This window comes from Pseudophryne corroboree, chromosome 3 (genome assembly GCF_028390025.1).
Source record: "Pseudophryne corroboree isolate aPseCor3 chromosome 3, aPseCor3.hap2, whole genome shotgun sequence".
Classification (NCBI taxonomy): domain Eukaryota; kingdom Metazoa; phylum Chordata; class Amphibia; order Anura; family Myobatrachidae; genus Pseudophryne; species Pseudophryne corroboree.
Window position 1 is genome coordinate 704,594,401 of NC_086446.1, and position 15,991 is coordinate 704,610,391.

General features: G+C 45.4%; 1 protein-coding gene across 2 annotated transcripts in view; it reads right to left on the reverse strand.

The window, feature by feature from the left end:
* Positions 1-1,721: 1,721 nt before the first annotated feature.
* The window catches only part of M6PR (mannose-6-phosphate receptor, cation dependent), a 32,671-nt gene continuing 18,401 nt past the window's right edge, over positions 1,722-15,991 (reverse strand). For both annotated transcript variants that reach the window (XM_063962095.1, XM_063962094.1), the window contains exons 4-7: positions 7,597-7,706; positions 7,258-7,388; positions 5,000-5,126; positions 1,722-2,703 (exon numbers count right to left, since the gene is read on the reverse strand). In XM_063962095.1, coding sequence (XP_063818165.1) covers positions 2,581-2,703; positions 5,000-5,126; positions 7,258-7,388; positions 7,597-7,706 — 491 coding nt within the window. In that variant the 3' untranslated portion in view covers positions 1,722-2,580. The remainder of the gene's footprint in view (positions 2,704-4,999; positions 5,127-7,257; positions 7,389-7,596; positions 7,707-15,991) is intronic.

Sequence of the window (15,991 nt, forward strand, 5' to 3'; positions counted from 1 at the left end):
CACCCTGTCTGCAGTTCATGTTCCTTTTGCTCCGACTACTCACCATTGCTGCACCCGAAGAGTCCTGATGTTTTGGAAAAGGTTAGACCCAATTGTCTGACCTTAATGATTCTATGAAGTCACTCAGGACTTTACACCTGCCCATATCTTCAGCTGCGACGCGGTTAAGATCCAGACAGCCAGAATCCTGACCGTAAGTATTGCAGGTGGGTTAGGGCCGGAACTCAGGAGGTTAGAGTTAAGTACCACCGTGTGCGGTTATGGCACTAAGGGGGGAGGTGGGTTAGGCTGTGGAGCCTAAAGTACCTTCTGTCAACTTACCATCTACTATAGCCATAATATCTTGATAGGTACCACTGCTAAAAGATAATTAACGTTAGTTGCTTCATATGGAAGTGACCATATTTTGTTTCAGGTGTACTGTATATTTAGCATTTTATCGGCATTGTTTTTTTTAGGTATTATTGGTTACTTTTACATATACAACCCTACAAAGAAACCACAAGGGGCATAATTCTGATGTGCACACAGTTGCAGCCGTGACTGCGTCATTGTGCGGATGCCACTTCTGATGGGATTCCTACTGAGACACCCACCGGCTGCGGAGCTAATCCACCGCTGTCCGTATTACATTGGTCACTGCACCGGCCCTCTGGAGGCGCAGATTCTCCATCTGAACATAGGCACTCGTGTCCTTGCACTTGCGTTTTTAAGCACCGTCAGTAACTGTGAAACGCCAGCTTCTGGCTAGGCACCTCTGTTATCACCCAGATTGGCCCTCTGAAATTGCATCTCCGTGTGCAATTTCAATATGTTTCTGCATCAATATATAAGTTGTCTACTTACTGTCTGACACAGTTACATAAGAATCTATGCAGTGACTGCAAAGTGGTTGGAAAAATAAAACATTTATGCTAGCTGTCATGCCCGATTCTAGTCGTGCAGTAAGAGTCCAGCTCACTTATGATTCTGTTTGAACGGGGGCAATACTCTAGTCTTGTGTTAGGGTGTAAAAGCCTTAAATGAAAGAAAGAATGGATTCAAATGGGCTCTTATATTATGTCTAACCTACATATTGTTTAACCTACAGGCTCTGCAACGTAAGTTAGTGATCTCTATAGCAAGCAAAACTGTCAGCACCCACTGACAGATATAAAAAGCGGTTTGTGTACTTCGTGTCTTGAGTTTAGGAATCGGTCGTTGTGTACTCACAATTAACTTTGCAATACTGCAGATATCAATTATATGTACTTTAACAACTAGCCAAAATGCAATAATTTTAGCTTGAAAAGGAACATACACCATGTGAAAAAACATGCGACCACTTCTATCCACTGCAACAATGTTAAATATACATAGGACAGAATAATCATTTTTCTGCTGACTGCCATTAGATGGCGCCCAAATGGAGCTATTACATTTTAGCTCCATTCAGGCACAAATGGCTGCCTAAGTCTGCATTTCGGCTTGTACTCCCGGGGGTGGCGAGCTGGAATGCACAAAAAGTGACCAATTTGGGTGCCCAAATGGCACTTTTCACAACTGCATTCAGCACTTTGGTCAGGTTTAACTGCTTTACGCGACTAAGCCAGGCTTCTATGGGCACGACAGCAGAGCTAAAAAGATTAATTGACTACCACCCCACTTTAAACGGTAGATCGGGTGCAGTAAAGCAACGGAATTCTGCCCATTGTCTCTATACCCATTGACAAATTATAGACTTATCCATTTTTTTCTTTTTACTTTATTTTTTTTTTTGTATAAAAAACAAAAACAAAACAAAACCCAGAAACTCACCAATAAGTCACACAAGATATAAACACCCATAGAAAGTTAGATGCCCGGAAAAAAAAAAAAAATATTGGAAAAGGTAGTAGACAAGAAGCAACGCAAGGAGGTGTAATGGTGGATCTGACGCTGTACTAAGTGTGAAGCACACATAAACCAATAAGGTCCACAGGCGTTGTTATGCTGAAGGGTTTTTTTTCTCGTGTTTTCAAGTGTGTAAAAAGTGAGTTGAAGACAGTGTGTGCCCAATTTTGGTGAAGTTATACAACAGACCATACAAACAAAAAGTATACTACATCTTATGAGTAATACCTAAAAAGTGATCTCATCTGCCATTTAATCCCTCTGAACATGGACTACTAAACCCCCCCCCCACCTTAGTTTGCTAATGTACCCGCCAACCCAGTAATACCAAAGTCCTTCCATAGACTTCTGCCTCTTATATCAGTTTCCGGACATATCCTGAGTTTGTATTTTGGTCTTTAGGCCTGTAGCTCTGCAGTGCTAATATAGCAGGAGACATCTGGCTCGCTTCTTACTACCGACAGAAAGAACGATATTGGCTCTACTCTCACGTACATCACATAGCAGGTGCCTACACAAGTGCAGACTTATACTTGTGGCAGCAATAACTCCACAAGGGGGAAGGTCATGGGGACTTTCATCCCATACTGCAGCGGAGAAGCATTAGGAAAGAAAAAGAGGTTCTAAAGCAGCAGGGAAGAAAGTGATGGAAGGTATGTGCTTCTTCCAATTGCTATGTTTCACAGAAAGGTCATAGGTGACCAAGAATCACATAGGTAGAAGGTGGTCATCTCTTTCTTCTGGCTCCTCACCGAGCTGGTCATCTCCTACTCCTCTGTAGGCCGTCTCGGCAGATCGAGGTTGAGATCGGCAAACAAAATCACATCCGTCCTAAAAATAAAGGTAAAGAAGAGCTTGATAAAATATCCACCCAGATAGTAAGGTCGGCTCTTGGATACAATCATCTCTTAGAACACTGCTCAATCTCCAATTGTATGCTTCAAATTCCACCACATACAAGTGAATGGTTCTCATTTTCTGTAAGATCAACCATTTAATGAGATTATACCATAATTTGCAACATACATCTCACTCCTTCAAAAGTGCACTACGCCTCAGCTACAAATCTCTCAATCACGCATGAATCTTACCTACATCCCCATATACTAACGCCAGAATCCATACACTGATCAGAAGACCGGCGCCGGAAACATGGACACCGCTCACAATGCAGACGTTGGAATCCCAGGGATGGTTAGGTTTACAGCTGTGGAGGGCAGGGTTAGGTTTAAGCAGTATAGGGGAGGTTAGGGTTAGGCTGCGGGGGGAGAGTTAGGGTTAGGTACCAAAAAGGGATAGTTAGAATACTAAGGGGCCCTACTCACTGGCCGACCCGCCGCCGAGCTGGCCGACGGCGGATACGGCCGACGAGCGACCCGGCGGCGGGGGGGGCAGTGATGGGGGGAGTGAAGTTTCTTCACTCCCCCCGTCATGCGGCTGGATTGAAGTGCAGGCAAATATGGACGAGATCGTCCATATTGGCCTGCATGCACAGCCGACGGGAGACCAGCGATGAACGAGCGCAGGGCCGCGCATCGTTCATCGCTGGAGTCTCCACACTGAAAGATATGAACGAGTTCTCGTTCATTTATGAACGAGATCGTTCATATCTTTCAGAAAATCGGCCAGTGTGTAGGGCCTATTACCTAGCAGGTATAGGGATTCTGATCGTAAGCATCCCATATCCAATCACCCCGGCCTCATTTCCTCACATAATCATGCACACTCTCTTTAGTCTCATCTACTCCCACTCCAGGCTGTTTCCATCCTCTGGTATGTCCACCCATGCTGGTACACTTTTAGACCGCTTACAAACATGCCCTTAAAACTAATTTTCTTCATTCTGGCTTATCCCCCCCTCCTCCTAGTGCTGCAGTTATTGCCTTCTCCTAAATATGGTGTCCAGCCATATTCCCTATAGATTTTAAACTTGAGTGAACAATATCCTCTCCTTCTGTTTTCCCTACATAATTATACTAACTGTACACTGTAATTATGTATTTGTGTGTGACAAACAGGGTAGTTTGTCCCAGTCTCTTGTGAAAGAGATTAATGCCTGTTCTGTGGGTCTTATGGTAAAGACAGGGTTAATTCACTCCCTACATATCTCTATACACAGGTGCACCACATGGGTGTGAGTAATTAGAGGATAGTGCTTGGGGAGGAGGCTTACATAGACTGTTTTGTGTTTGGTTCAGGGAAACAGGCTGAGCGAGCTGGCCCGTGTATAGACAGTGACAAAGTTGTGGGAATAAGTCGCTGATGTAATTGCTAGAGCCACACTGAATGCTGTCTATGCCATTCAGACAAATGGTGAATAAACTACAGGCCAGTGGTTCTGTAAATCCTGAACACTGGAGTATTGCTGTTTGTGCCACGGCCTTATTAGAAGTTCCAGAAACCCTAGGCTAATTGACTCAGAGTACACCCTCACCCCCTTCTCATACAAATATTATTGCAATGAATGTCCATGGCCACCGCCAGCATGGAATCAGTTAGGTCTTTACTTTATTTCCTGGCTGCCACCTCAGTGCCTCCCTCCCCAAGACCTGGTACCCTAGGGTGCAGCCTAATGGCTGATCAAGCACCAATAATAATTGAAATATAAAAAAGGGCACAAAGTAGAGATTATCTCACCATAGACCCAGTTATCAAAAACGTGATACTTGAATTTAAGCATATCTAGTACATAATATAAAGGTTTTATTTTGAAAACAAAAGAACACAGTATCATGGCAACCATCTAAATTTAGGGGTCATGTCTCCATTTAAGCACCCTGGACCTAGCTTATACTTAGCGGTTGGTAACAGCAGGTGAAACCTGCCACCATCTTCAGTCCATCAATTTCACTACACGCAAAATTCTACAGGTGGCCAAAGCAAGAAGTATTTTAGGAGAAAAGTTTAAAGGGGTGGTAGGAGCGTAGACTTGGGGAGAAGTTACATTATTGCACAGCGCACCTATGAAGAATTTCCACCTCTCTGCTCATCAAGGTGCACATTTACTTTACAGAGTAGGTTCCTGAGGAGGGGGAAGAGTCCTATACCTTGAAGAGCACTGGGCAAATCACTGAGGCACACTGGGGAACATCACAAACAATTGTTAGCTTCAAATTATAATACTAACCGCTACAAGGTTGCCAAACTCTTGCCAGAAGGTGTAATTTGGGAACTGCTCCATACCTTTGGCTCCCACCACAAAGCGCTGATATAGGAAACCACAAATAATATACAGTGCAACCACCACGGCAAACCTGGAGGGGAGAAACCATGCATGAATTACAGTCTGTTTCATCAAGCTCTCCCACCTCCCAGATACATTTATTATTAAAGGGGGACTTTGATGCAAGATCCCTCCCCCCCTCCCCCACCACATGAACCACTGCAGTGCTTAGGACAAGTCCCACTCATCCTTAGCAGTAAAGAGGTAAAAGTGGGGTTTACACGTTCAGACATTTATTGGTTTGTGTATCTCCTACTGCGAATCTTAATAAATTGATTTTGTGTGCTAGATTTAGCAAACCTTCTAAAGAGGAAAAGTGGAGGTTTCATAGCAACCCATCAGGTTCTAGTTCGTATCTAGTACAGTCTATAAAATGATATATAGAATATGATGGGCCGCTATGGGCAACACTCCATCTTCCCATTTTTTAAATCTCACCCTAAGGGCGGGATGTATTAACATACATCGCCGACCATCGCAGCAATGTTAATCACATATGTACTAACATATGCAATTAACATCGCAATGCGGTGATGGAGGCCTCCCGCAATACCTGTGAGGTGATGTGCGGGGGGTCTCTGTCACATCCCTGGGCTCTCCACACTCCTCCCAGGCTGGGAAGCAGCAGCAGGCTGTCCAGGGCGCCGCCTCCTCCTCCCTGCAGCCAGAAGGACCTCCGGTTGTGTTGCTAGGGGGAGGAGGAGTTTGACTTCTGGGTCCAGGCTGCCTAGACGGAGGGAGGCTGGGGGGGGAGGGAGGTCGGCGTCAGCGGCGCAGGGCGGTGGAGGCTGGCGGTAAGTTAGTACATCCCCCCCTTAGTGAGAAATGCAGAAAGAAGTTAGACAGGCCAAAAGTACACACAAACTATTCATTTAAACTGGACTGAATGTGTAACCCAGCCATGTATTCAAATGTATATAAATCTATGAATAACTGAACTGTACGTTGTGCACACAGTACTTGGAAAACATAGTGAGCATTTAGCAAGGTAGTACGGAAATAAATACTGTAACATTGATAACACATTGAATGCACGCTACTTTTCTACTGTATATGCTATTCTTCAATCACCTGTCTTGACCAGGATGCACACAAGTCACACCGGGGGAATTTAACACAATGCCTCTAGGCATCATTGTATGGTACCCAGTCATGGGACTGGTTCTAACTGCCACTTCCACTTATAACTCTTCTTATTCCTCGCCAAAGGTAGCCAGGATTCCAGATGATGGCGGACATAAAATGTGCCTAAAGTAGAATGCGTCTCTGAACTGCACATAACTGAGCACATGAAAGTACAGGCAATGCAGAGTCTTAACGTATTTCAACTGGATCTCCATTTATGACTTCAGAGGGGATACGGATCTTTAATTCTGCACTCTCATATAGGCAAAGTTCAGTGAGGGTGTGTTGTCAGAACCGCAGGCTGTGCAGAGTTGATCACAAGCACAAAGGCACCTGTTTGGAGGTTTATCGTTTGGACCTGCTATAGAGCAGCGCGCACTGATGGAAATGGTGACTGGCACATGATAAGATACCTCCAACTCTGCACACAAGGGGCAAATACACAGTTCAGGAGTAACATACTGTATGCCTGATTTCCATCCAAAGTTCCTGTAGACCAGGCATGTCCAAACTGCGGCCCTCCAGCTGTTGTGAAACTACATATTCCAGCATGCCCTGACGCAGTTTTGCTGTCAGAGAATGCTAAAGCTGTGTCAGGGCATGCTGGGATGTGTAGTTTCTGAACAGCTGGAGGGCCGCAGTTTGAACATGCCTGCTGTAGACTTAATACCAGTCATCTAGGTATGATCTAGCCACCTCTCATCCTGCTAGGAAATGCTCCAAGAATGCATCAAACCTTACCAGCAGAAGCCAGAATCTAAATCTCTCAATGTCATAAGCAGCTTCAAATTGCGTTTTCTCATTCATTTTCTTATTGCAGAAACCAGCAGCTCAGGATTTAGAATGAGGCACCACAGCAGAGGTATACTGCCAACCTGATCCCTCCTAAGCAGTAGGTGTTTACAGTTCACTAACACTCCTGATCCACTGAGAACGTACGTTTGTAGCCACAAAGTGGAGATTTACTAATAAAATGTTCACTTTGTAAAGGAATAATATATATATTTTTTGCCATGACCCTCTCACGTAAGACTCACACAATAAGTAGAATGGAGCCCACGCTGAGATGATATTCCACCACAGGGCAGGCAACACTGCTGTCCATCTCAAAGAGGTAGAAACAGTCATTTAACTTTTGTCTCTCTTCATTAACCACCGTGAAGCCATTCTGCCAAGAAGGAAGAAAACATATTAAAATAAGTGATCCACACTAAGCGTACCAGATGCTCAGTTATTTAGAAATGATATACAAACGCACAGCACTGTTGTTATTACAAAGTATCAAAGTAGATATACAGTAAAAACAAAACAACACACACAAATAGTTTTTTTAAGGAGTACAGCAAAGGAGATCTCGCAAATATTTGCCCCCATACCGCCAGTGTGTCTTTGTTACAGGATATCATGACCATAGCCTTCCTCGGTTCTTGGCCGCAATGATTGTCATATTTATCCCCGGATTTGTAGAAAAGCAAAATCCAATCCGCTGCGGAACAAAGACAGAAATGCAAATATTAAAATAGTATCCGTACTTGGTACTTTATTCCAATCTTACATGTAGCGATCATCTGCAAATGTCATTTTGGGTTGAACTATTGACATTCTATAACTTGATATCAGTAAGGTATCAGTAAGGCTTGAAGTTCCCCAGTGATTCTTATGGTGCCCATACACTTGTGAGATATCTGGTACAAGCCTTCGATTTCGACCGCATCAGTGCGATAAATCACAGGATTGTATGCATATGGAATGTATCCCCCGATGCGATGTGCAGGCACGCTGGTCGAATCTCGCATCTCAAGATGTTATGTGCTGCATAATATTTATCGGATCGCACATGCTGTGTTTACCACATTCGATTTATCGCACTGCGATGTGCGATCTGCGAGGTATTTAGCTCACTTCCTGTACACTCCCCTCCACCCATTGTGCACAGGATACAGGAAAGAGGCTGGAAGCACGATGCTCTGCTCCAAACAAGGTATGCAGGCTACACCACTGGCCACCCGATCTCTGGTTGCAAGGGGCATACGATAAATCACATGATTGTATGCGCATCGAATGCACCAAAATAGCACTTTCGATGCAATTTACCGCACGGGGAGCTGCAAGGAAGATCAAAGCGCGATATCGCACAAGTGCACGGGCACCATTAGTAAATACATTTCACAGCCATCCCAATGGACAACCGTAAAGAAGTAAAAAAAAACTACATTTGTAAGAATATACAATGTAAAAGCTTATAAAATTGTCTGAATTATTACTGGTGTGGCCACAACAGACTGAGTTTGACAACATCTCCACCGTTTGCAGAATATGGACAGTACCCTTTCAATACAGATGCATCTTCATATATCTTCAATACATCACGAAGCCGGAGATGCCTGGCGCGAGTAAGCTGACAGGTCCTGTGCAACTCTGTTAGCGTCGGGCATCTTTGTATGCGCATGGTATGCACAAGCAGACTCTGCTGATTAAAATGATATGCGACATGCCTATATTCTCTCTGCATCTGCAACTGGATCTGCATACGAAGTGATACGTTATTGTGTTTTCCAGGAAAACACTGTAGCGTAGAATTTCATATGCAGATACAGCTATGGTCGCACACAGAATATAGGCATGCCACATATCATGTTAATCAGCATAAGCTGTTTGTGCATCTTTTAATGGAAAAGTCACACGTAAAAACGCTCGGCACTACGAGTCATGCCATGGCAGGGCATGGCTTGAAGAGTTCTTTAACGTACAGGGAGGCGTGGATACATCTGTAGGTTACCTTGGGGGAAACTCAATAGTAGATTGCTATGGTGAAGGACCAATGAGCAGCCTTCGTGTGGCCCCGCTCCTTTCTCTGTGGTGCTGTTCAGGGCCGGAAGGGGGCAGGGGGGCAACAGCGGCAGCCTTCCCGGGACCCCACAGTGTCTGCAATTCCCAGTACTGCCAGTGTAGTCCTCTGCGGCAGCTCAGCTGTTGCATGTAGCGTCTGTGATGGAGGTTCAGAGCAGACACGTCTTGCAGCATATCGCAAGAGTTCTGTGCAGAGTTCAGTGGAGCGCGTCTGCCGGGCTGCAGAGGGTAATAGCCACATGCTGTACCGAAGTACACACACACACACACACACACACACACACACACACACACACACACACACACACACACACAGAGTCCCCGTCTCCTAGGCTTAGAAAATAGACCCCATTGTTAGTACTGGGGGGCCCCCACCAGCCTTAATCAGGCCCTGGCATGTTGCCAGTAAACTCTGGCAGTGTGGCAGGTCCTACTGCACATGCGCAGGCCTCTGGGAAAATGGCGCTTGTGCCATGTTTCTGGTGATTTCTGCACTGCGCATTTGTAAATCCCAGAAAAATGGCGGCCCACCATTTACGCTGCCATTGTGCAGTACCGATGCGGAACTCCTAAGACGTAAGCATACTAAACGGGTGCATGATATGTGGTGTGGGTACCCAGGGGTTCATGTTGCATCGTTCACCCTGCACCCATTATAGATACACCACTGTACTGATGGAACAGTCTGTAGAACTATGTTATCATGCAACAATTCCACATACTTTGTTCACTGTACTTCTCTGGGTGTGACAGCATGCCAGATGCTATCCTATATACGTAGTACATGATACAAGGTAGCCGGGAGACACGTGAGAACCATGAAAATTAAGGGCTCATAAGCATTAATTAATTTTGCACATAGGCTGTGTGTGTCAATCAAATGAGGTGTATTGTGAAGCCAATAACCACAGATCAAAGTTTATACTTAAGCACGTCCACCATGGACTTTCATTCCCCTGCCACAGAAGAGCAGGCACACAATTACTGACACTTTGGCATACTTGCTTTGCAGAAATGCACGGTGTGGATTGGTGGATTTAGTCAGTGATGACATCACTGACTAAATCAGTGATGTCACCATGTCAGACGACTACATTCCCAGCTTTTTGACCTGTATCAGATCCCATAAGGACAATGTCCTAAAGAAGTGGGAGGAGCTTCAGGTGTCTGTAATGGAGTGGGTGGTAAGAATAGGATTTTAGTACCTACCGGTAAATCCTTTTCTCTTAGTCCGTAGAGGATGCTGGGGACTCCCAAAGGACCATGAGGTATAGACGGATCCGCAGGAGCTTGGGTACACTATAAAGCCTTAAACTGGGTGTGAACTGGCTCCTCCCTCTATGCCCCTCCTCCAGACCTCAGTTAGAAAACTGTGCCCAGGAGAGATGGACATTTCGAGGAAAGAATTTATTGTTATAAACACGGTGAGTGTCCTACCAGCTCACACCTCAAACACACCGTAGAACGTGGCATTCAGTAGAATACCAGCCCACGGCATGAACAAAACACAGCCACATGCTGAGAGAATATGTAACACAAACCGTGTGTCCACATAAGCAAAAATAAGACCCCGCATGCCATGGCATGAAAAACGGTAGCAAGCGCCTGACTGAGAAGACACACCACCAGGGTGTAACCAAAAACACTAACTGCAGACACCGTACGCACTGGTACGGGCGCCCAGCATCCTCTACGGACTAAGAGAAAAGGATTTACCGGTAGGTACTAAAATCCTATTTTCTCATACGTCCTAGAGGATGCTGGGGACTCCAAAAGGACCATGGGGTTTATACCAAAGCTCCAAAACGGGCGGGAGAGTGCGGACGACTCTGCAGCACCTAATGAGCAAACAAAAGGTTCCCAACAATCATGGTATCAAACTCGTAGAGCATAGCAAAAGCATTTGATCCCGACCAATAATCCGCTCGGCAAAGTTGAACCGCCTAGACTCCTCGGGCATCCGCCCAAGAAGAGCCCATCTTTCCATTAGAATGGGCTTCCACCAACTTCGGTCACGGCAATCCAACCGTAGAACAAACATGCCAAATCGTATAACAGATTCAGCGTGTAACAGACTGCATACTGCAGCCGCCCCAAGCATGTTGGGAGCATACCGGACAAACAGAGCCTCTGTTTCTCCAAACTGAGCCAAATTGGCGACCTAAATATTCAAATCCCCGGTAACACTGAGAGACTGAATCAGCTAATGTCTAAGTAACCACCGGCATCAAAAATAGACTGTTTTCTGCGAAAACCAGAAACCACTCTTTGGCAGAACTACAATCCGAGTTCACAATTCCTCTCTATCCACCTGGAAGATCAAACAAGGCTCTTGTGAGACAAAACCACCACTTCCGACACCCGCCTTGCGGACGCCAAAGCCAATAGCATGACCACTTTCCAAGAGAGAATTTTTTTTTTTTTAAAGAAAATAATAAGGCCATACTGCACCGAAATGGAGCCTAACTGTAGGCCTGCATCCACACCGGCTTGAAAGTATGGATAAGAACGACCTAGCTGAAAGTCTTCCGTAGGAACCATCCTGGATTCACACCAAGACACAGAATTGCGCCAACCACGGTGGTAAGGCTTTGCCGTTACTTCTGTCCTAGCCTGAAACATTGAGGAAATGGCTTCACTGAGAACATCCTTCCGGCTTAGGATATGGCATTCAGCCGTCAGACGCAGTCGCGGTAAGTCTTGATACACACCCTGATGTAGTTGTAACAGTTCCTCACGTAAAGGAAGAGGGCAGGAATCTCCCATGAGCAAATCATGAAAAACTGGATAGCAAAACCTCCTTGGCTAGATCAGATCCGGGAGGATCGCCTGAACCTTTGTTCTTCTTACGTTTATCACCTTCAGAAAAAAATGAAAGAGGAGAGGCCACATAGACCGACTAAAAACACCCACGGTGTCATGAGGGTGTCCCTTGACCTGAAAAAATATCCCTGAGGCCTCTCATTGAAGCGAGACGCCAACATGACCAATTGCGACCCTCCACAAAAAGTTGTCACATCGGTGAAAACTTCTCGACGATGACTAAATTTTTCCCGGATGGAGATCGCGCCAGCAGAGGAAATCTATTTCTCCTTCGCTTACCACCGGAACGAATACTACCAGACTTTTCGCCCCACGGCAAAACTGTGCATCTTCTGCCATTGCCGCTTTGCTCCTTGTTCCGTCATAGCGGCTTACTTACGCCACTGCTGACAAGTGGTCTGGCAGAACTAACATGGGCCGAACACGAAGAATACGTTAGTCGAAAATATCTCTTAAATCAAGAAAGCTTATTGCAGACAAGCTTTCCAACTTAACCTTAACCTCTGGAAATACGTCCCTTGCAAGGCCTGCTCCCCAGCCTCGGAGATCTGTATGCATGGATACCAGGATCTAAACCTGGATCCCGAACCTTCATCCCTCTAGAAGGAGAGAACCGAGCAGACACCACAGGAGTGATGTCCTGGCCTTTAGGATTATATTCCGGTGCATGTGCAGGTGAAACCCGGACCACAATTCCAACTGGCCCCTTGAAAGCCACTCTGGCAGTAAACCTGCTCACCAAAACAGGCCTCGTAGGCCGCACCCATCTGTTTTAGTAACCGAACATATTGATGAAGTGTCCCAGCAAAGCTGATCCAACCATGGATCCTCAGACCTCTTTCCACAGGAAAAACACAGAACATTAACCGGTCAGTATCTACTCTGAAACCCACCTCCGACAACTGTGTCGGTGGAAACAACAGCCAATCCTTGTGTCGAAGAACAGTCAGAGAGAAACAACGATTTGCACCTTTATACAGGGACAACCGGACAATGTCCTGAACCTGACGCACCTCTGTATGACGTAGCGTACTACCTCCCCATCCAGAGGGGTACGGCAAGATCTATTAGAAAAACAGTAAGGGGAACAACTGTAACTCAGAATGCTCCCCTTTTGGATTCTATAAATAACTCACAAGTATTAGTCTATTCCTGGACTAACTGAAATTATTAGACGAGCGCTCACCGGAGTGGGAACTAGCCAGATAGACTCAGCGACAAGTGGTGGATGTGTTGGAAACAGAAAACGACATCCACTTCTGCGAACCTACCAAGGCTGCAGAACTCTTACCTTTCAACCTTCCACTGTCGGTATCGAACCGGTTAAAACGACTGCATCCCACAAAAAAATGCTTCACCAACCGTTGTGAAGGAGGCTAACTCACGAAGTTAGACTTACCAGTTGTATCAGCCAACAACCGAAGCACATCAAAGACATTACCAGCTTTCTTAACCAGCTCAATTCCGTCGGCATCTTACCCACGGGGACCATGATCTGTACAGTGGATATTTGTAGCCTCTACACGAGCATACCACATGATCAAGGCCTAAAAGCCATGCAAGCATTCTTAATTCAAACTCAAATGCCAAGCCTGGATCACACGTTATTTCTTCAACTATTAAAATTAACGTTAATCCGAAATTATTTCTTATTTGACGGGAAATTTTAATCGCCAGGTCAGTGGCTGCTCCATGGGCAGCAACTTGTCTCCTTCTTTCGCAAATGTCTTCATGCTAATGGAAGAACAAATAAATGTTCTTCACCAATGGCGAATTTACTCAACACATTATATTCTATTCCAGGTATATAGACGACGTCTTCATTCTGTGGACCGGCGGCAAAGCAAGATTTGAAGCTCTTATTGCCTCCATCAACAGCAGAGATTCACCCATCAAAGTCACAGCACAATGCGACCCAAACATGTTGAATTACCTAGACGTAAATGTGATCAAAGACAATGTGATACATACCGAAGTATATCATAAGCCCACCGATAAGAATACCTTGTTGCGCCATAACAGCCATCATCCAGCAGCCCTCAAAAGAGGTTTACCCAAGTCACAATACATCAGGGCAGCCAGAATTACCAGCGACCCTGCCAAACGTAAAGGCGCACTAACTGAAGTAACCAAACGGTTCGTGAACAGAGGTTACAAGAGTGGACCTCTTCGTGAGCATGAGCAACTAGTGGCTACTATGAACAGAAACGACCTCTTGAAACAGAAAATCAAGAGTGACCAGCAGATTGTACCTTTTGTTTCCCGATACAATACATCCAGCCCAGTTGTCCCCCGAGCCCTCAGGGCCTTGTGGCCCATTGTGACGACGGACAACAGCCTCACCCTATTACGTAACAAGCGACCCATGGTGTGTCACACAAAGGGAAAGAGCATTAAAAATGTTGTAGTCCGTACCGATATCACAGGCCTTGATCAGACACCTGCTACCAATTTTTTGACCAAGTCAGCGGGATGTTATAAATGCTTGGGCTGTGAGACATGCAAATACATGAACCCGGGTACCACCTTTACCTCCAGTTCCACCGGCAGGACATATAAGATACGACACGTGCTCACCTGCACAACCACCTTTATCATCTACCTTATCACTTGCCCCTGCAAATACCAATATGTAGGCAAAACTATACGGAACGCCAGGGAACGTTTTGCACTACATAGATCTGCGGTGAAGGCTGCACTGGCACAAAAGAAATCTGAACAACCCGTGGCAAGACATTACGTTGAAAAACAACATTCCCTCAACGAGCTTCGCTTTCAAATCATTGACCACATTCCCAGCAGCCTGCGAGGAGGTGACAGGGCAGGCACTTTGCTCAAAAGGGAAGTAAGCTGGATGTTTAAATTGAACACCGTGAAACCCAGCGGGCTTAACGATAGAATCCAATGGAGCATCTTTTAAACTGACTGATCTGGCTGCCTTGTGTAGTCACATCTGGACACTATATTATCTTTTTCCAGTCGTTTATCATGTCGTTTTTAATGAACGCTTTGCTGGCTGGTTTACCTTATCAACAAGACAAGGCACTAAGCTATATGTTAGTCCAGCTGACGTTCAATATTTATCATCTTGCATGTAGTAGCATAGGCATGTGTTCATATGTTTAGAATTCAGCCATCGCTAGTCTTTTATTTGTTTCTATGGTACCAGTCCTGTAGGCCACATTACATAGAGGCCACTTCCTATACGTTTATTCATGTGCACATTATGCTTCCTTTTATTACACTCTTGTACTTCATGATTTTGATTGTATTTACAGCCCCGGCACACGACCTCCGCGAGCAGCAAGCCACGGAGTGCCTGGTAACCATGGCAGCAGCGTGCCTGGTTGCCGTGGTACCGTCGGATTCCAATGACGCGCTGGAACCATGTGACTGAGGCGCACATACGTCACACTCACCGGGACGGAAGCGCCACGCTCCCCCGGACACCGCTGTTCCTCCCGCCTCCTGGGTCTTCTGCACCATAAAGGTAACACACTCTGTTTATTTGTCACTCTGTATTTGTTCACCTTGACAAAGGGGCGTCCGCTCCCCGAAACGTTGGACCACTTATTTTTTGCTTATCTGGATTAAAAGCACCTAGAACTTTATTCATGGCTGTCCCAGTCTCTGAGTGCCGCTGATTGATTCACTGTAAACATACATTATATATATACACACACACATACATACATATACAAATACAGGTACAAGGCAATAACAGCCTGTTAATTTTTTACCCCAGAAATACAGTTGATGCCGACAGGGCATCCACCAACAACTGTGTCTCCCCTAGCGTGTTTACTTGTTTTCAAGCACACAAAACCAACCTGCTAATACTTAATTTTTCGAATCAAGTACCGCCAAGCGTCGGCGAAGCCGACAGTTATCCCCACAGCAGCTTGTGACAAAGCCCTCACACCTGTCGACATAGGTCGACTAACCGATAGTGGGTAAAAAACAGGGAAACAGTGAATTTATGTATCACAACAAGGATTATGCGTCCATTATTAAACATAATGCTATACGACACCCATATAGCATTAAAAACACTGTGCCCCCCCTCCTTCTTACTATACAGTAAATCCTGGTGGGGAC